The 20,752-nt window shown below is 37.0% G+C and overlaps 1 protein-coding gene across 1 annotated transcript in view; it reads right to left on the bottom strand.

Moving 5' to 3' along the window:
- PCCA (propionyl-CoA carboxylase subunit alpha) overlaps positions 1-20,752 on the bottom strand; it is a gene marked incomplete at both ends in the record, with an annotated part of 259,645 nt that overhangs the window by 222,715 nt on the left and 16,178 nt on the right. The window contains 2 exons of the mRNA XM_079540566.1: positions 2,570-2,623; positions 4,073-4,186. Of these exons, the coding sequence (XP_079396692.1) occupies positions 2,570-2,623; positions 4,073-4,186 (168 nt within the window). The remainder of the gene's footprint in view (positions 1-2,569; positions 2,624-4,072; positions 4,187-20,752) is intronic.

Below are 20,752 nucleotides of genomic sequence, written 5' to 3'. Positions count from 1 at the left end.
ACAAAGCTTCACTTGAACTCACTACTACTCTTACAGACAGAAGGGTGAGTTTAAAACATTTAGCCTTTTTCTCCACTGCCAAATCTAGGTAGTCTTGTTTTACAAGTATAGATATGCACCTAGGAAATAAACACAGGTTTCACAAGTCCATCATTACTTTCAGCAAAAAAATAACAAATACCATGGATGCAAATCAAGGCATGGGGAGAAAAAAAATGGAACAAAAACACATCCTTGCCAACTTCACAACAGTTTTGTAACATTTATTATAGGCTTTAATGAAGAAGAGAAACAGCAGGCAAGTTTTTTTCCTGAATATGTTAATCAAGTTGTCTGAAAAAAATAGAAGTAGTCTTCAGTGATAAAAAAGACAGATCGTTTTCCCAATTCCCACTAGGGGTTTGATACTGTAGAGTCACTGACATGAAGGGAAGCATGGTTATGACTTAATTGAGACTTAAAGTCCTGTGTTTGAGAAAGCAAAGCAGAATTTGTTTTATTCTATTTTATGTACCAGACCACACCATATTTTTGAAATGATTTAGAATGCAATACAATAATATAATACTTTCCAGTATTAGTGGTCCCTCACTGCAAGACACTGAGGCCCTGGAGCGGGTTCAAAGAAGGACAACAAAGCTGGTGATGAGCCTAGAGCACAGGGCTTATGAGGAGCGGCAGCAGGAGCTGGGATCGTTCAGTCTGGAAAGAGGAGGCTCAGGGGAGACCTCATTGCACTCTACAACCTCCTGAAGGTTTGGGAAGGCCACGGGAGATTAGGAAATGCTACTTCTCTGAAAGAGTGGTCTGGCACTGGAATGGGCTGCTCAGGGCGGTGCTGGTGGAGTCACTAACCCTGGAGGTGTTCAAGGAATGTTTGGATTTTGTGTTGAGGGATATGGCTTAGTGAGTACTATTAGTGATGGGTGGATGGTTGGACTGGATGATTTTGAAGGTCTTTTCCAACCTTGGTGATTCCAGATTCTGTGAAGCTACCTTGAGACTGTAGCAATCCAAATTTGAAAGCGTTTCTAGTGAATTCCTAAAATAATGTGGTCAGTATTGAAGCATTTGAGTGAAAAGATGAGAAGGAAGGGGGAGAGGATCTATAGGAATGTTTGATCTTCCTTCATTTCTACTTCATCTTGCAAAAAAAAAAAAAAAAATCGTTCCAGACTGTCATGTCAACAATACTGTAATTTACATAACTAAATAACCAGATTACTAGGAAGTGTGCCCAGTTTGGAGTAATAACTATCACATTCCAAAGTTTGGCAGCAAAAATATACCACAAAATAGCATGATCTAGCACTTCTGTTCCTCTCTGCCCAAGGAACTGCCAAGTAAAGCCAGTCACCATTCTGGTGCAACCCAGTAGGAATACTGCTATAAATTTAACCAGGAATCCTCCCCTTAAAAAAGAGGCTCTGGTACATTGCATAGTACAGAGAAAAAACTGTTAAACTATATGAAAATACATGGAAGACATTATCCTAGATTTGGTAAAACTTGACAAATGCCAAGTGTTTTAAATTCCTTTCAAGTTTAACAGAACTCTAGCACCACACAGCAACCAGAAGGACACAGACTCTATATTGTTTTTTTCTTGTTTGCTTGTTCTAAAGAAGCACGGCCAATAAGAAACAAAATAGACATTTAATTCCCAAATAACTTAGTTGGTGAATTGATGATATTATCTAACACTCCAGAACCAACTAAATTATAACAGTCTGTACTACAAATAGAACTTGAACTGAAAGTAATACAGTCAAGGAAAACATAGAAGTTACTTCACAAATGCTAAGAACAGAAGAGATCTCACAGAAGCTTTACAGAAGCAAATTCTTCATTTGCGTTTCTACCCTGAGCTATAAAAAGTAGAAATTATTCTTAAAAACAGTAACCAATTTCTCTCACTGCCTCTTAAAAAAAAAAAAAAAGATTGGGTGAGCTTGGGGAAAAAAAAAAAAAAAAAAAAAAAAAAATCAGTAAAAGGGCCATATATCAGTTTCTGTGGTATGTAAAAATCCCACTGAAGTAAGGAGATTATGAATAAAAAAAGATTATAAATTCAAATGTGAAGGGAAAACAGCACCTTCTTGAAGTACCTCCTCATTTCTTCCAGAAGATGCAGTTCTACAATACACAACTTCCAGCACAGAAGCTAGTTTTTAAACAGCTTTCTATCCCCATCTTCAAAGTGCATTTCAGCACCTTTTCAGGGCTACTGATACAGCTGTTCACCAGCTGTGCATGGATTCACCAAAACAATCGCTTAGAAATAAATACTTTTAACCTAGATCATTTCAGTGACTCAGTTTTACAGAGAAGGCACAAACATCACAGACAAAAAGCAAATACACTGAGGCTCCTATGTCCTTGGTGCAGCTCTTACAAACAGGCACAGGTTGCAACTGGACCCATAAAATACAAAAAAACCACATGCAGAGAAGGCATATAAAGTACCCTGCCTTCATGCATCCTTAAAATCTGCCTTAAATTAGTACCTTGAAGTGAATACATGCAACCCAGTGCACCCTTCACATCCAAGCAAGGAAAGATAACTTACCAAACGCCTGGCAAATTCTTTGTTTTCTGAAAGAAATCCATATCCCGGGTGTACCTTCAAAAACAAAGCAAAGAAGTTTTCAAGCTCACTGACCTCAGAAGCCAGACACCAAGTTTACCACCGCCTTCTAGATACCAGTAAGGTAACATTGAGCACCAAGCATTTCAATTAGTTCAAATGGCTGATTTAGCTGTCTTGAGTCCTATACAAACCCACTGGTTGAGCAGCATTTTCTGAAACAAATATTCCCTACTTGACTACAGAGAAATATGCCGTTTTCAGAGACACTAACATACTCACTTCAGACTTTCCCTCTTTCTTACTCCTTTTTACTACATTCACATCTCTGCAGACTTTTATATCAATACTCATACATACTCTTAATAACTCTACAAAGTACTCTTCATTTTAAATACTTTATAGCTTTGATCACAACAGTGGTTCTAAGGTCCACAGCCATAAGCCTCCTACCTCTAGCCACCCTTGCTGGAGGACAGTATTTACTGTATCATTAGTGTAAGTGATGCATCCTTAAATGCCTGATTTGTTATTCATACCCAAATATACACCTTGTACTGTGCTGGTGAAGTTCTCTTTTTTGCAACTCACAAGATTCTTGATCCAATATACTCCAACAGATAAAGTTGAGAAAGAATAAGTTACTACCCTCTTTTAAAGAGAATAAGCAACATATTACTTTCAGAAACTTGAAGGACATAAAGTCACTTTCTTTACAGGGAAGTTTTGGGGCCCTGAAAGCATCACACCAAAAACATCACACTGAAGGAAATTACAAAGCTGCTCCAAACCATTCTGCAGTAATCAGTGTTGCTCAAACACAGCCATCAAATTTCACTTTAAAAATGCTGTTTACAGTAGCTCTGAATAATACATTTGCTTCATTGACATTACAAAGAACATTAGATTTGTTAACATGACCACACATTCGTTTTTCCAACCGATCCCCATAAAGCTTTGGATCTCGGGCCAATTTGGAGGGAGAAAAGCAGAACAGCTTACATGAGTAAACATGGGCTGATGTGCATTCTGTAAACATCCTGAAACAAGTAATTACAGAATGCACTTTCTTGCAAATAAGACACATATAATTCAAAAACTGCTTCAAACCATGTTTAAGCAAAAGCCTTCTTTGGACACACTTTGTAAAACGTTCAAAAAGCCATTATGGCATCTAAAGGGTTAGTGCTCAAAACTAATTGGGATTTTTTTTTTTCCCCCAGCAAATTTGGAAATGAACTGAAGCTGCTCCCTGGTGTGAAAGCTGAATCCAGCAGCCACCTGCAGGATCAGCGACCAGTGCTGCCAGATGCTACAAAGCCTTTGATTTCCAGTAGCGATTTCGGACACATTTAACATGAACTAACTGGAATCGCATATTCAATCACTCCCCCACACACACACACGTTAAAAAAAATACAAACTCTGGCTTTTCTGCTTTCTATATATGAAACAGCTGCAGCAGATAGACTCATTCAGACTCACAGCTTGGGCCCTGGTTTTCTTAATGACTTCCATGATGGCATCCATGTTGAGGTAGCTTTTGCTAGTGGGAGCTGGGCCAACACAGACAGCTTCATCCGCCATTTTCACGTGAACCTAAGGGGGGGAATATTCCATATTAACAGATGCTCCCACCAAAAATAATTACCGACATCCTGAAACATGCACACAAATTTTATTGTTTCAAAGATAATTTACATACCATAACCACTCTAAAACATACACCGAAATCACCAACATTGACATACAAGAACTCATGCAATAACATTAAATCTCATTTCACTCCCACCTGAAGTGTCATTGCCAACATTTCTTATTCCAATGTATTATTTTGAATTTGGTTAAATCAAATCACGGCAAATTAATTTCAGCTTCCTATACTGATAATCTATATGTAAATTCAGACTAAAAACTACTTTGTTACATGTAACCAGGATAGTCTAATATCTTAATAACAAACATTCATGACCAGTTCTAAGCAGGCTCCCCAGGAAGTTGGGGATAATTAGAGTGAATTGAATGAAGGGATGCAGCGAGTGTCCCTGCACAGCATCAGGTCAGCACCATGCACAAATTAAAGCCTATGACTAAAGAGTTCAATATCACTACACGTGAACCAGAAAATCTTGAGAATTATTTAAGCAGGCTCATGTTTGATTCCTGATTCATTGTATCCTAGTTTATATGCATTTGTCAAACATTTTTACAGTCAAATCTAAACCATACAAAAAGTAGCGATAAACAGTTTACCAGAAACAATAAAATAGCTGGTTTTGAACAAACCAGAACTCATTCACACACTTTGGGAATAAAAAGAAGTTACAACATTTTTAGATTGCTCTTCAACATGTTTTACTGTATTTTCCTTATAAATTAAGACGCACACAGACCCACAAAAAAAAAAAAAAAAAAAATCAGTTTCTCATTTTGTTTTCCTTTTATAAGCTCTCGTCCAGTCTGTGTTTAAAGGAAACGTGCCACTGTTTAACCTGTATAAGATTTATATAGCTATAGGTTAGTAAGACTTGGCACTGTACAGTTTGGCATTTCAATGCTTATCAATTTTAAAACTGTTATTTTATGAATATTTTCTATCATCTTCAGTGCACTAGAATATATAGAAAATGATGTTGTTTCATAAAGTGAATCTTAACATATACGACATTCAAAATTTTTTTCTTTACTAACAGCAGTTTTATTCACAAGTAGCACAAAGATTGTCAGTGTAATATACTAAGGTTGGAAGTATTGCAGTCCCTACACACTACTCATTCATTCAGAAAAAAGTCAAAGCCAGCAAAAAAAAAAAAGGTACCTAGAAACTGCCTTGCAGTAGTCAAGCAATTTTGAATAGCAAAATGAGAAATAAGTGTTCAGGTAATGTGTAAGAAAAACAACATCTATTAAGTCACCTGTGAACATTCAGCATTAGTCTTTTTATAGAGCTTTTCTGTACTTTGCAGAAAGTTACCCCAACACCAGAAAGAAATACTAACTTGCCACCAAATTCCTAGCACTCTCCTGGGAGTAGCTCTTAAATAGATATGCAAATATGCAGCCAATTCAGCAGCTCCAAGTGCACAAAACCACCTGGAATCTCCACACATTTCACATTTTAGTTATAGCTTCTTTGAAGAGATAATGGTTTCATTTTCTTAGTACAGCATTCACTTCACATTATAAACAAAGCAGAACCAAAAACCCTACCCACTAGCACAATCATGTGGAAGGGTTTTAATGCTTTATAATAAAACACCTCGACAAATTAAGTTAATTTAACATTTGATTAAATGATAGCAGAATTAACCCTATCTGCTACCCTTCCTGGAGTATTAAGTACAAGAAACAGCATTGCCCTTGGATACCTTTATTTATTTGATTCAAGTTTTTTAGTTATTCAGTATGTTTCAGACAAGCATACTTAAGCATGGGTGTTTTACAGGACCAAAAGCCTCCTTACTAAGGGACTAAACTATGACAATTCGCTATTTTTAAGCATATAGAGAAGAAGCCCCCGCCCTCCCTCCCACCCCCAACAGTCCTATAGCACCAGAAGTCCATATTGTAAAAACCACTGATTTACAACATTTAAGAACAGCTGTGTGTGCTTTCCCTCCACCATTTTCTTCCCTTCTTCAAGTGTTTTGCTACTTCTCCCCATGCTCCTCTTCCTCTGGAGTCTATTTCTCCTTATCTACATTACCACAAGATTTTAGCATCTTCTCTAGTTCACTGCTGAATTATCCTTGCAGGTACCCTAACAACCACACGAACGTAATAAAACTGTAGCCATATTACAACCACTTCATCTTCTCCAGCATTACAAGTTTGAAATCATTTATTTTCAAACAAGTCACACAATCCTATGTATTCAGAACTTGTACCCAGCTTATGACAGCTAACAATTTAGAAGAAAAATTTTTCACTTTCCTGTTTTAGTTTAGAAAAATAATATTAACAAGACAGAGAAGTCAGTTCCAGGAGGTTTATGAAGGAACAATTCCTTCATAAATATTAGAACTGGCCATGCAATCTCAAGCATGATGGATGGATACCAACAAAGGGTGGAAAAGCACACAAAACTAAAAGTACTAAAAGGTTTTACTGTAAATTTTTTTTATTATTATTATATTGGGCTACTTGTGCCTCAAAAGATATGTTTCAAACAACTACAAGGACCTGTTACATTACTCAACACAAATTTGCTAGAAGCATGACTTAGTCATGTAGAGAGCAGTTTAATTGCTGTAGAAGTTTTAGATTTGAAATATTAAATAAGGACTAATTACATTGTAATAATTACACAAATAAGACAAAAGGTTTACCAAAACCTATTGACTTGTGATTTGTTACATCTTTAAATCTAAATCCTAACCTGTAATGAGCACCTAACCACCCCACTGAAGCCTCCTCAACTCTTCTATGACGAATGTGCCTCACTAGTGTCTATTTAACAAGGAATCCAAGAATACTCGATAGAAAGAATACTCTTCAGTAGCACAATTACTTTTAAACAAAGGTTCATCAATATGACAAAAATACAACAACTGGCCACAGTTTGAAATACAGCAGTGATTTTAGTGCACGATTCATGACCACATAGCAAAACAAGAACTCAAGTTCAACAATCCTCTTCAATAAGCTACACCAAAACAGCCACTTATTTCCTGAGCAAGTTCAGGTAAGGCACCTAAACTACTAATCCTACTGTGTTTCTTTGTGTCTGTAGGAAATAGGTACCTAAATAGTCTGTCAGAGTGATTATCCAGCCATTTTAATCCATCCAGGACTGGTTCCAAGCACTGTTCCAGGCAGCATCAGCTCTCAAGGTGTCAATTACAATGGAGTGCCAACAGCAGCCAGCGGTAGGCTCTGGCTATTTTGTTTCAGTGTAACAGCAGGACTGATAAACCAGAAACAGTATGCGGGTTTTGATATCATATCATACCCCACAACCCAAAACATTGGATATAAACACCAAAGTACCAATACTTTGCAGGAGATTACCCAATTAAGAAGGACTGTACTAAACTAGAGCTAGTCAGTATCCGAATTACTGAAACTGTTAGCACTCCTTTACTTGTGGAGGATGGCACATGTATGCATTTGACAGTAGCACATTCTTTTGCCCAGGTGTACTTTGAAAAGTAATGAAGCACCCTTCCCATGAAATCTGTATCTCAAATAGTCATTTAGAGTGAAAAAGTAATAGTTGAGTAGCTAAAATACACATAGCACTCCTAGACATGTTGTTTAATGCAGTAGAATTAAAGTAACCTTTGCCAACAGTCATCCAGTTGCTTCAGATTGTTAGCTAAAACTTATACTACATGCAAGTACACATGCTCCCAGCCTTTACAACAATAAAAGGTATTTTGGTATGGAAATAGAAATATGTCCGTATGAACAACACAACACTAAGGCAAAGCACTGAAAAAAAATGAAACATACTAGGAAAATTTACAGATTCTTAGCATTGTAACTATTCAGGAACTCCAGAGTTTGTTACTTTCTTAAGGATATGATTCATGAAGAAAGTTCTTTGTACCCATCTCACCAGCTTGCTTTATAATCATGTCGTCTACTAATTGCAAGAAACAAAGCTGATTTTCACATGAGCCAGTAGAAGAGCAAAGATATCCACACGTGTTTCCTAACAAAGTGCTTGATACCGCCTGCGCAGTTTTCACAGATATTTTATACACTTCATCGGTTTGATATTTACTGTGTGACAGATGCCATTTACTCCACTGTAAATGCCTAATTAACACGTACACACAGACGCACACACCTCCTTCATTACTAAGAAAGACTGTCCAGGACTTCACGATAGCCCAGTTTTTCAGGATAGGTCACCCTACGCAACCCCAGGCCTCAACACAAGTTAATAAAACTCTCTGCTGTATGAATTATCAAGTTACAAGATGCATTTTCCCCAATTCTTCTGCACTTTTCCACAATAAATAGACAGGAAATTGTTATACACACATATAAACAATGCTAACCAAATCTAAGAAGCAATTAAAGAAAAAAGAATTAATGTTTGCTACATTAGTTAAGACTGCATTGTTTAGGCAAATAAATCTAATCAAACAATCCTTTTAAAGCTCAAATCAATATCACACGTTGCAACAATTACAGTTGGTATAAATAAACTCAATTGACCCAAATTGCATAACACCACTGAGCAAGACAAACCACAATTAGCTCAACCCATAAGATAGGGCTAATAAGTAAATCCTTTGTATGAGTAGCAAAAAATAAAACGAATAAAAGCAATAATCTCAAATCTTGCCAATCCTAATACCAAAAGAGACAAAAAATAAAAACCTTGTGGCACTGAACAGTTAAAAACCAAAAAGAAGCAAAGAAAGGTTCCAATTCACTGCTCTGTCAAAAATACACAGCTTTTAGACCTGTCTTTAACAGCTTCACACAAAAACAAACATCAAGAATACAACAAATCTGTGCACACAGCAAGCATGTCGTACTCACAGTCCTCCAAGTGCTATTGCAAAGAAATACTGCCACACGATTATGGCATTTAACCCTAAAATGAAATAATGAAAACATTTCTAATTGCACGAAGAGCAGAACTGTGAAAGCCATACATCACACAAATGTCACATTTTCCACATTTATTTTAACTTAGCATTTCAAAAAAACTGTACAAAAAATTATGCAAAAAACAGCCCACAGTCAGTGTAAGCAGATCCTTCTGCAAGACTGTCTGTTGGTTTGCAGGTTTTGTTGTTTGGTTGGTTTTTTGTTTAGTTGTTTGTTGGTTTGTGCTTTTTTTTTTTAATTGATAGTCCACAACCACACCTATGTGACATTTCAGTGACCTGAGTTGAACTCAACTGCCCTCCAAAGAAGAGACACCAATGAGGCAAGGAACGCTTAATTCTTAATTAAGACTAAAAGTACACACTTCAAAAAGATCACCATTTGTTCAGTCTTACTCATAAGTGTGATTTATAACCTTAGAAGAAGAAAATAATCTTGAATCCTGAAATTCTCTCTTCCATGAACAGAGTTCTGGAACTTTATTGTCCATACGCACACTTCTCAGAGATGCCATCACAAGGAACAGGTTCCCCATTGCATCTAGAGGCCTGATGACCAGGACTACAAATAATAGACCACACAACGCTATTATGAAATAGATGCTTCAAAACTGAGTTCTCCTGTTGGGACTAGCAAGAAAATGCCTTACAACCTGAAGTTACTACTGATAGAAATCAAGAGAATGACTTTGGCTCCTAAGTCATCTCCTACACACTCATTTTATGATAGATAACTACTCAGTAAAACATGCTTCTAGAAAACTGGTGAGAAAGAAGGCTTCTTCATAAGCATTTTATTGCAAATGGTTATTTGAGTTTCACCCTCCAAAGGAGTAAAGACTAGGAATTAGTACCTCAGTGTGCTTCAAATAAATCTTAAGACTATAGAACTGAAGCTGAGCCAGATCCAAGCAGCTGAATGTACTTAAGTTGATTAAAAGATGACACCTTTTTGCAAGGCATTGAAAATTGAAGATGTTTCTTTCCATAGCATGTTTTTCTGGAACTTCTCTAGGAAAGCTCATCTCTACAGACTTCTATTCAGAAGAACTGTTTTTTAAGCAAGCCTTCTTCTGTCTACCAAGTCTATCTGCAAATAACCACCAAGCATAAATATTTTTCTACAAGAAGCTTTTCTTGTTGAGGAAAATACGCTTAAAGCTTTAGAAACCCACCATGGTAGACTACAACTCTTGTTTTTAATACCCTACAATAGTAATTTGCTTGCCACTGAAATTTTAGCAAAATGAAGCCGCTGATTATATCACAGCTTCCATATGCTTTAGTCAACATCAAGCAGACATACAGGATTTAGAAAAAGTAATTTAAGTTGAATCAGACCAAACAACATGTAGTATGTTTTAGCAGCATGATTCCATCTAGGATTTTCAGCTTAGAGTTGTCCTTCAGAGACAAGAATACAGAACACTGCCATTCAGACGAGGCGCCTGTCTATTGCCCAAATTTGCCGACCTGCAAAGATGGACTGCAGAAGTTGCTTCCAGAATCTAAAGACAGTAATCAAGTGAGGGATCCCTGAAACCAGTCCTAGGGTGAATATAACAGCTAATAAAAACAGCAAGGTGAAATTCACAGCTACATGGTATTTCAACTACCCAACAGTTCTTAAAAGCAATGTGACAGCGAAGTACAAACGTTAGTGCCACTCAAGGCAACTCTGGAACACTATTTGGAATATTAAATAATCAGAAATGCAAAACACAGACCCTATAGTAAATAAAGCCCTTCATAGTGCAGACTACGTTCTGGCTTAAGATGAACCATATATTGAAATAGGAATAAGTTTCATGGAAAGCCTCACTTTCTGAAAATATAAGTTGCCATTCAAAGTATGATCCCACCCAGCTCCCCTTCCCATTCAGCTCTAGCAATCCAACGCTGCCAATAGATCAACGGCCTGTCAGTTCACCTGTCAATCTTGAGCTCTCCAGCAGAGAAATACTCTAAGTGGAAGAGAAGTTGACCTTTTGTCAGCTCAGCAAGTTAAACCACCTTGCAGCTACGGATAATCGGTCCTTTTGGAAATACTTTGGATGCAGAGAACTTAAAACATAGTATAAAACCAGACCTGACGTGTCAAATAATTCTTAGAATACCAGCCCAAGTAATATGTCAGAGATAAACAGAGTACTTTAGGAATCTTGGAACTTTCAATAAGGATTCTCTAAAATACAAAGTGTTCTCCTCATACCTACGCAGTGTTTACTTCCATGTATTCAATAAAAGCAATAGAGTAGAAGTAGATATTTTTTTATTTTAACAAAACCCACTAATTTGAATATTCATAATTACTTCTTTAAAATTAAGTTTCATTACTTCTTCAATAGAATTAGAGAAAAACATTACTTTTCTGACACTGTTAAAATTATTCCTTACATTCTGGGACAACTTGGAAGAAATTAATCAATGTAAAACCTGTCCAAAGTTTTCTACTCTCAGAAATCTTATTTTGGAAGAACACAAGGCAGCTTTGAGAATCCAAAATACAGGTGTCAAGATGAATAATAATAAAAGCTGAGTAATTGAGAAAAACCAGGAAGCATGCTTTCTCTACTGTTACAGAAAACAGTAAGCCATAAATCCCATGAAATCTGCTTGTTAAGTAACTTTTCAGAATAGACCTACCTTTAAAAAAAACGAAGTATTTTAGCAAGCTATCATCTTTGCCAATTCCAGAAGTGTAATCCATGTGAACTGTTTGACAGGCACTTGCGCCTGTTAGACACAGCAAGAGAATACAGAGCACTTTGTTATAAAACCATCACCCACCACAAACTCATAGCCTTCACTTTAGTTAAAAGGCCTACCAACAAAGCCTGTCAGTGTTTGCAACTCTGTATTCAAAGAAAGCTTAAGCAAATTTTGCACAGGAATATGAAAGAGTGATCACACATCACTCTTTCATATTCCTGTGCAAAATTTGCTTAAGTCAAGTTGACTTCCCTGAAGTCAAGTACACAAGTATTACCCAGGAAAAACCTATTTTGTAAGGGAGGGTCAAAACAGAGAGCAAGCAGAGCTCAGGACCTCAAAATGAAAACAGAAACAAAAAAGAAACAAGTCAGCAGAATTAAGTTACAGCATGAGGAGTTCCAGAGTTGACTGCTAGATACAGCACAAAAATATTTTTTGTTGCATGGAAATTTCTGAAAAGGAGTAAAAGTAGTTACTTTCCCATTTAATCTGACAACATAACATTTGCAGATGGGCATCTACCGCTATTCATAAGATGATTGTACTAACCTCTATTCCATCCTATGTTTGTGCTCCACCATGCTGAATGTAGTACCCATACATCAAAAAGTCAGTAAGGAAGTGGATAGCAGCACACTTCAAGAAGTGTTGGTGGTCTATAGACTGAGCACAAAACCAGTTGGCCTATCAACGTCATAAAGACTGTGCACAACCTAACATGAGGGCAGGAATGGGCAAAATCTGTATAGCCTGAGTAGTTTTCACACAACTAATGCCAGCACTGGGCAAGCCAGGAGTGCTGATGTCAGACTTCATGTGGTTTGACATGGACCATCTGACAGAAGATCTCAAGTCTAAAAACTGTTTACTGTACTGAGGAAATAGGTCTTGATACATTAAGAGAGCACTGTTCACAAGCCACTATAATGCTAACCCCTAAAATGAGGGTAAGCATTGCTCCTGAAAACAGAATTAAAAACTAGAAGGGAAAACTAAAGGGAAGTATCACTATTAGACTAATTTAATCAAAGTATCACATACTTGCAACCTGTATGCAAACTAACACATTTCTCTATATAATAGTCCTATATAATAGCTTAATAAATGTCATTCTACGTAATACAGTTGGTTAATGTTAAATATACTTAGTGTGGTTAAAGAGAGATTGAGTTACACAGACAACACCTACATAAAACCAAAGGAAAGGAGTAGCCAGTCTCTGTACAGTGACAGCTGTACTTTTAAGTTGCAAACATTTGTTCTTCACTTAGAATATAAGTCCAACAGAAAGGCTCAAGCATGTATATAGTCTTATATGACACTGGAGTAAATTTCTACATAAATTCCTATCGTTAAAAAGCCTGGAATTAAGAAAATCAATCCAAGTTGCATAGAATCTACATAGCACAACGGCACACACACAACGCTTCTATCTAAATCCTCTTTCCTGTTAGCATTTTTTCTCCCTCCAACCTGCTAAATAAAGTCGTATTTCCTGCTGACAGCAAATGATTGGTTTACCTATAACTCCAGGGGGTTTAACTATCAGTCCTTTAAGAAGCTTTGACAGTTTAACCTGCTGAGCTCACAGCACCCAAGGGAGGGCCTGACTTGCAGTTTTACTTCTGATGCTGCTGACCACTAATACTGACTCCACAGATAATGGATTTCAATAACCACCTCCTACAGGTTAACACTTTGGGTACTTGCCATGATACTGCTTTAATTAAGTTAATACATGAAGGTCACAGTTTGTTAGGAAGTTTTATTAAATCTGACAGTGCTGACAATAGCAGGAAAAGTGCAGATGCTCACCTGGCCAGCAGCTCTGGGATGAGTTTGCCCACAGATGTAATCCAGTTGGTCTGAAGGTTTATGCACTTTTTTTGTTAACCGAGTTTATCAGTTTCAACCCCACTAAAAACAGATTTTCTTTCCAGCATAACCAATTATTTCATGACAGATATGAAATGGATGCTTCTATCTATGCTGAGTTTACCTGGAATGCAAACTTGCTTTACAGTTTATGGTTAGGTTCTGTTTGTTTGTTTGTTTCTTTGCAAGGCTTGAATCATCCTGGTGGTGAAAAGCAATTAGTATTTACATGTTTTTAAAGCCAATTGCTAACATTTACAGATCAAAGAGTAAAATTAGTTTTTAATTACATAAAAGTTTCTAAAACATCTAACCAGATGTTTTTAATGTCTTAAGAAATAATTCTGAAAGCACATGCTTAAGAAAATACAAAAAAAAAAAAAGGAACGGAGAGACATTTCAACGCATTTTTCAGACTAAGTACTCATTTCTTTTCAACACAACATTCTAGAACATCAACTTCAAAAATATAAGGAAAAGGTGATTTTTTTGTAGGTAAGAAATTGTATTTACTTTACTGGCATAGACATTCATTTGTTAGATTTTATTCTTTCCCCCATTAAAGTACACAACCTGACAGACACTCTGCAGAGTAATAATGAAGCAGCATGGGAGCCATTTAATGCATTTCTTGATTAACTCATTGCCTGTCCAGTTCTCATACAGACGTGCTCACATGTCATAATCGTCATAACTCCCATCATCCCTACAGTTAACACACAAGCTCCTTGATTAGCGCACAACTCCCAGACGAGCCACGCTAATGCTAAATAATTCCCTTCAGTCTCCTGCAACCATACCGCAGGCTCTCCAATTAGATATAATGTCTCTGATGAGCCATATTAATACGGACAAATTCCTGCCAGGGATTCTAGCCCCCTCACTTTCACCGAATAAGAGGCAGAAAAAAAACTTAAACTGAAATAAAGGGAAGAAAGCTACATACATAAAGCTAGCCTAAAGAGCAGTTAAAAAAGGTTTAATTACAAAGCTTTGCCCACTGCCATAGGTGGGTTATTCTTGGAAGTATCTAAGGGACAGGCATTTTGACAACTACAACAGCATTAATAAATATCAGTAAGCAAATTAGCTTTCTAATCATTGAAAAGTGTGTGAAGCAGATAGGTTTTCAATCATTTAATTAAAATTTGCAGTAAGTAATCATGTGATAAAGCTAACTATGCAGAGACCTTCAGAACACTTGCTGTTGGTTATGCTTGGTATAGGAAAAGAATTACATTCTCCTCAACCCATGCATTAAGCACCTCTTAAAATATCAATGCAGCTGTACACACCTACACCATAAGGGTTGTTTTCTTTTTAAAAATTCAAAAACATTTCAGCAATGATCCACACTGTTCTCAAACCTTGCGTCATGAAACAGCATCAGGAACCTGCAGCAGCATCACCAATTACATTACAAAGTCCACATCCTGAGATACTTAGGTATGTACAAGCAATTGCAAAATACTTTCAAAATATGAAAGAGTTGATCATGGATCAACAATATGAAAACCTCATTATGGTTAATTTTCCCCTCTTTAAATAGGAGGAAAGAGAACATCACAGAAAAACCCAACCTTCCCAATCTTAACATCATTGTCATTATTACCTAGAAATTCACTATCTAGATTTTATGCAAGTCACAAGGAGATCCTGGTTTTTAGATCAGGAGAGTCTGATGTCCTCAGCACTAGAGCTGACCCTCTCACTAAGAGAGATATCAGCAAAGGACACGTAAATAGACTGTTGCAGAAGTATCCTTCAGTAGTTTTAAATACTGCTTGCAACTGCACAAACAAATTGTCAAATATTCAAATAGCCCCCATGAAATTTTGATAAGCTCTTCCCCAAGGTCCTTGCACCTTCATTCTTACACTAATGCATTTCATCTTCATTTACCTGATCATTAGCTTCCAGTTTGTTCAGCTGGAAACCAACACACACTAATTACTTTGACATCACAAAGTCCTATCTGTCTTCACCACCTCCCCAGACAGCAGGGAGAAATTATCAAGGGTAGGCATGATAATACCCTGATAAATGATGATTCACATCACCTCACTGTCAATCATCCAGAAGTGCTCACAGAAGATACCACTCAATCTCATTATTGAATCCTAGGGCTGAGAGTACAATACACACCAGGAGTCGTATTTCAAACAGCAGGCCACCTGAGTAAGATGCAGCTCTGGGATTTTCATGAATTTTGTTGGCTCTTTGCTTCAACGCAGTAAATGTCATATAGTACAATATATGAATACATGTATATATGATGGCAGAAAAGGACACGCTTAAAGCAAAACTGTTCATCTTGAGGAGTCAAGAGAAAATAAACTAGGTCATTTGGTGGGCAAGAAAAAATCCAGTAAGTTTCATTAACTTAAAAAAAAAAAAAATGAATAAACCTATAAAGCTTGAGCTCATTTTCAATTTAAAGGATACTCCTTTCTGAAACAATGTAAACGCATTCAGAGCTTTGAAACTCATGGCCATAGGCAAAGCTTGTTTTTTGCTGTAACAGAAAGCAGATGTTCATAGACACAACTTCCCTGCTTAAGTAGTCAATCAGAAAAGAAAATCTATTTAGTAGTAATATAAAGATTTGGTAAGAGCTGCTTTCTCAGAATAGGTAGCCTTCTTTCCCAGTTCTAAATTACTATCATAATTCCTCCAGCTTTCTAAGTCTTATTAGAAACATAGATTGAGCAACTGGTAGGGAACAACTACTCCAAAGTTTGTAGCACTTTCCACTTCCATGCCCAAATTCAGACACTGACTGTCAGTAAACTTGCAGACTGACACATCATACAGCGAACAATATGATGGACCAGAGACCCACCCAGCCGCTCACAGATGCGCAGAATGGCTTGCATTGAAAGCATCCTTAATGATCATCTAGTTCAGCTCCCCACCATCAGCAGAGACACCTCCCACCAGCTCAAGCTGCCTGGAGTCCCCACCCAACTTGGCCTTGAACACCTCTAGGGACAGGGCCACCCACAGCTTCTTTGGACAACCTGTGCCAGTGCCTCACCACCCTCTGAGTGAAGAATTTCTAATACAGAGTCAAAAAACTCAGTCAAAACTAAGGAAACTGAGAAGGCTATATACAGAAACGAACAACAAAAAAAAGAGGAATGGGAAAATAAAGTACAAAAATAAGTGTTCTAACATCCCATTTTATTCTTCTGACTGAAGACAATTCAACAGACGAGGCAAGTCAGAGGCACAGAGCACTCTTCCAAGCACTGATGATACAAGCATCTACCCCAGGTACCTTGGTACAACCAAAAACCACCTGTCCATTCACATTTCTCACTCAAGTTTCCTCACCCCTCTGACACAACTTGGCCCTGAAAGTTTAAATACTGCATTTGTGGGCAACAAAATACAATAAAGAACCATAGAGCACATCAAGTTGGGTGAAATTATGAGCAAAATGGATTTTTTTCCCTCCCTCTGAATGCAACCTCAGTGCTTTTCTTCCTAGATTTTGAGACAGGCCACTAGATGGGGACAACACTAATACTACTGGCTTGGTTTACTGAAATAGAATTCCTAAGAAAGAAAATCAGACCAGCAAGTTTTAGAACAGCTGCTCACTAATAAACTTCCTATGAAAGTGTGTTAGTCTTCCCTTTAGCTTAAGAACAGAAACAGCCTCATTCACCCCAAACTTAGTACAGTTATTTCTTAAAGAACATACAGTCTTACTACTTGCCCCTTGACACAAGGCCACCGTTGACTTAACTGCTTGAAATTGTAAAATTAAAAGAAATCTGATTTTGTGGAAAGAATATTGGCGCAAAGAATACATAGGCATGCCTGCCTGCCAAAGTGAATTTAGAATGCTAGTTAATGAGTCAGCTTCACCCACAGAAATCTGTGGAGGGCAGAAAACTGAAACAGTGATTGTATGCTTTAGTTCAGCTGGTGGAAATCGGTGATGTTCTAGTAGATGAAAACTTCATTTAAAAGGCATACCTTCAAATCAGAAACTTTGTTTAAATCTCCACATGTTAGGGCTATGATGATTACTTTACAAAAATCTTTTAATACAGCCATGTCACTTATTCATGTTGTGCCTAATTTTAAAAAAAATGAACTTACAGAACTCACACAAAGAACACATTCTTGCTTTTGTTGGCTAACTTGTAAAAGAAAATTATCTGCAAAAAGGATTCATATGGAAGCAAGTTGTAGAATGTGGGGAAAGCACTTGCTGAATCCATTAAAGTCAGGCCACCTATTAAAAAAATACCTTTCTCTGTTAAGTTACTGAAGTTAACTTGTGGGAGAATTATGATATTTCCTCTATGGAAAAGAAAAAAATAGATAGGAAACTGCTGTCAACAAGCATCAGTTCCACAGAGCTTACAGCTTACAAGTTCATCTGTCAATCTCGAGCTCTCAAGACACTGGGGAAAAAAAAAAAAAAAAAACACAGAACACTTGAAGCTTAATTTAACCCATATTCAAGGCTGATTGTAAAAAAAATTCTTCAGAACATTCAGCAAGTAGAAACAAAATACAAGTTACACTTTACTGTAACTGCATCATAAGACAAAATAGGATTCAACATTAAAATTCAAGTTATTACCTTTAAAAATATTTGTAGAGCTATAAATCTCCCCCACATTACATACATACATATATACATAAAGGGAAGTGACATTTAAAGCTACAGTCCAACTAAATATAACTAAAGTGTTTTTGTTTTTTGTTTTTTTTAAAGAGTAGAAGCTAGGATTGATTAAATATATCCTTTTGTATCTGTAAATTACAGGAAATACAACAGCAGAACCCATATTCATACTGTAGTCTTGTAAACTTAAGACTTCAAATTCAGCACTTAATTACAGGATAAATTGAGGTTGAAATATTAAGCGTCACAGGTGGCATTAGAAAAACAGATTCACAAACTAAAAAAAATGGAGACTTCACAGTAGCTTCCATGATTCTAACAAAAAAAATTTAACATTTCACAAAGTACACAAAGAGCACAAACAAATACATCACCTGAGAATTTGTTTATGTGAATTGAAAATGGAGTCACAAATTTTAAAAGAAATCATTATTATGGTATAAGTCTTGAAACATCTTCTCAAATTCCTTTATCAAAACAGAAAGCATGGCTGCATATTATTTTGCTGTTCACAGGACTGTGTTTAGCCAATATATCAAAATGCACTATATAACTTGCCATAACTTGAGCTCATCATAATTTAAGTTTCATTCAAATGCTGTTACGGTTTGAAACATAGCACAGGTAAGTTAATTTTCACCTTGAAAACACGTTTTACTCATTTCCATGAACAGTCAAATCCACCAAAAATGATAAATCTTCACATTCTGACACACATTTTCCTTTTGGTTTCATAATGACTTGATTTTATTTCACAAATCATAGAGACATTCTAGCATTTTACTCTGACTTCCTTCAGAAAATGGGATGACGACTCCCCTAATCAGCATCCATACATTCAAGGAATTCCTTGAACTAGTGATGATTCAGTCCATTGGACTTCATGAAATTCACAGTCTTGATGACAATCTGCATGACATTTTTAAAGCTTTCACACGAATTTTCTCAGTGTCCAATCCAGTGATATTTCAAACATGAGTTGTCAGAGGTAACTCCATCATCTGCTATTTTGTAAGTTCCTCTTTTTTTCCCAAACCAACCATCAGTGTCTATACCAGATATGGTGACAAAGGTGACAAAGGTTAAAGAAAATCATTTCAATGTTAATTTCATTTCTTAATACAAATTGAGAGATATTGTCTTTTAATGGCATGAAAGACTACATATCCTATGTTTGGCTTCTACTTGCATAAAGTGATGGCGCACATTTAAAAGTGCTTCATTTTAAAAAAGCACTGAGCAAACAGTTGTGGTTGCAGCTAGAAGAGATTTCTAGAACCAAGCCAATTTTGCACACAATTTCTATTTCAGTAATCTTCTGGATCCTTCTGTCTTGAAGATGAGTAGGTAACAATTACTACCTCCCAGTGATTGGGAATCTCCCATAACAACATGACATTTCAAAAAGACAGCAGTCTCCCACCGAAATCACCTCCTTCCCTCACTTCTCTCATATGAATCCCATCCAAGGCCATACTTTCCTACATCTATTTTGTTTGCTTGATATCCAGCTGATCTTTCACTCCACTTAGTATTGCAGCTAGGCACAGTGACCTGAGAGCCTAGGATTGGATCCTCTCAGAAAAGGACAAAGCAAAGAAAGCACTGATTATCTCATATTTTGCCATACACTCAGTCATTATGAGGTTGCTCAACAACATAGTTTTCCTCTTCCTTCCTTTCACTGTCAATACATAGCATTGATGCCAAGGTCAACTCCCCTGAAATCCAAGGTAGTTCTGCTATTTGTCTTACTTATCCTGGGAGAAGTAGACCTCGAGAGTCCTGAATGGATTTCTGTTTCCAGCAACTATCAGGATAGCTAAAAATCCCACATTAATACTAGAGTCCATGAGAACAAGACTTCCTTCAGTTTTCTTAAGCAGGTTTTTCATCTTTTTATCAGGTTTGTAGAGGACATTCATAGTGTGGTCTGCTTGCACTGCCTTTCCTATACTGAGTCTATTCTTTACTTATTTTAGGATAACCTCTAACAAAGCTTTTGGCTCCACAGATTGCATGCAAACGAACCCGCCAGTGTTTGTCCTCCACAACCCTGCAGTCAGCTCCCCTGCTTCCTGCAGCTCCTTCATCTGCAATTCAGCAACCCAGCCACAGAATTCCTCCTTACTTGTGAGGACTCCACTACTGCTCCTACTGCCAGCCTCAAAGAATAGCACCAAGCATTTGTTACAGACCATGACATGGATGACCACATGTATACTTCTTCCATGTACTTCTAAATATTAATCTTGCCAGCAGTCACAAATTAATGATTAACATTCATCTGCTCAAAGCTGCTTTTCCTTCACACTTACAACAGGATTTACCAAGGAAGTAATAAGGTCATGGAACAGC

Source organism: Tetrao urogallus, assembly GCF_951394365.1.
Source record: "Tetrao urogallus genome assembly, chromosome: 1".
NCBI lineage: Eukaryota > Metazoa > Chordata > Aves > Galliformes > Phasianidae > Tetrao > Tetrao urogallus.
This window is presented reverse-complemented; position numbering and strand designations above follow the sequence as displayed.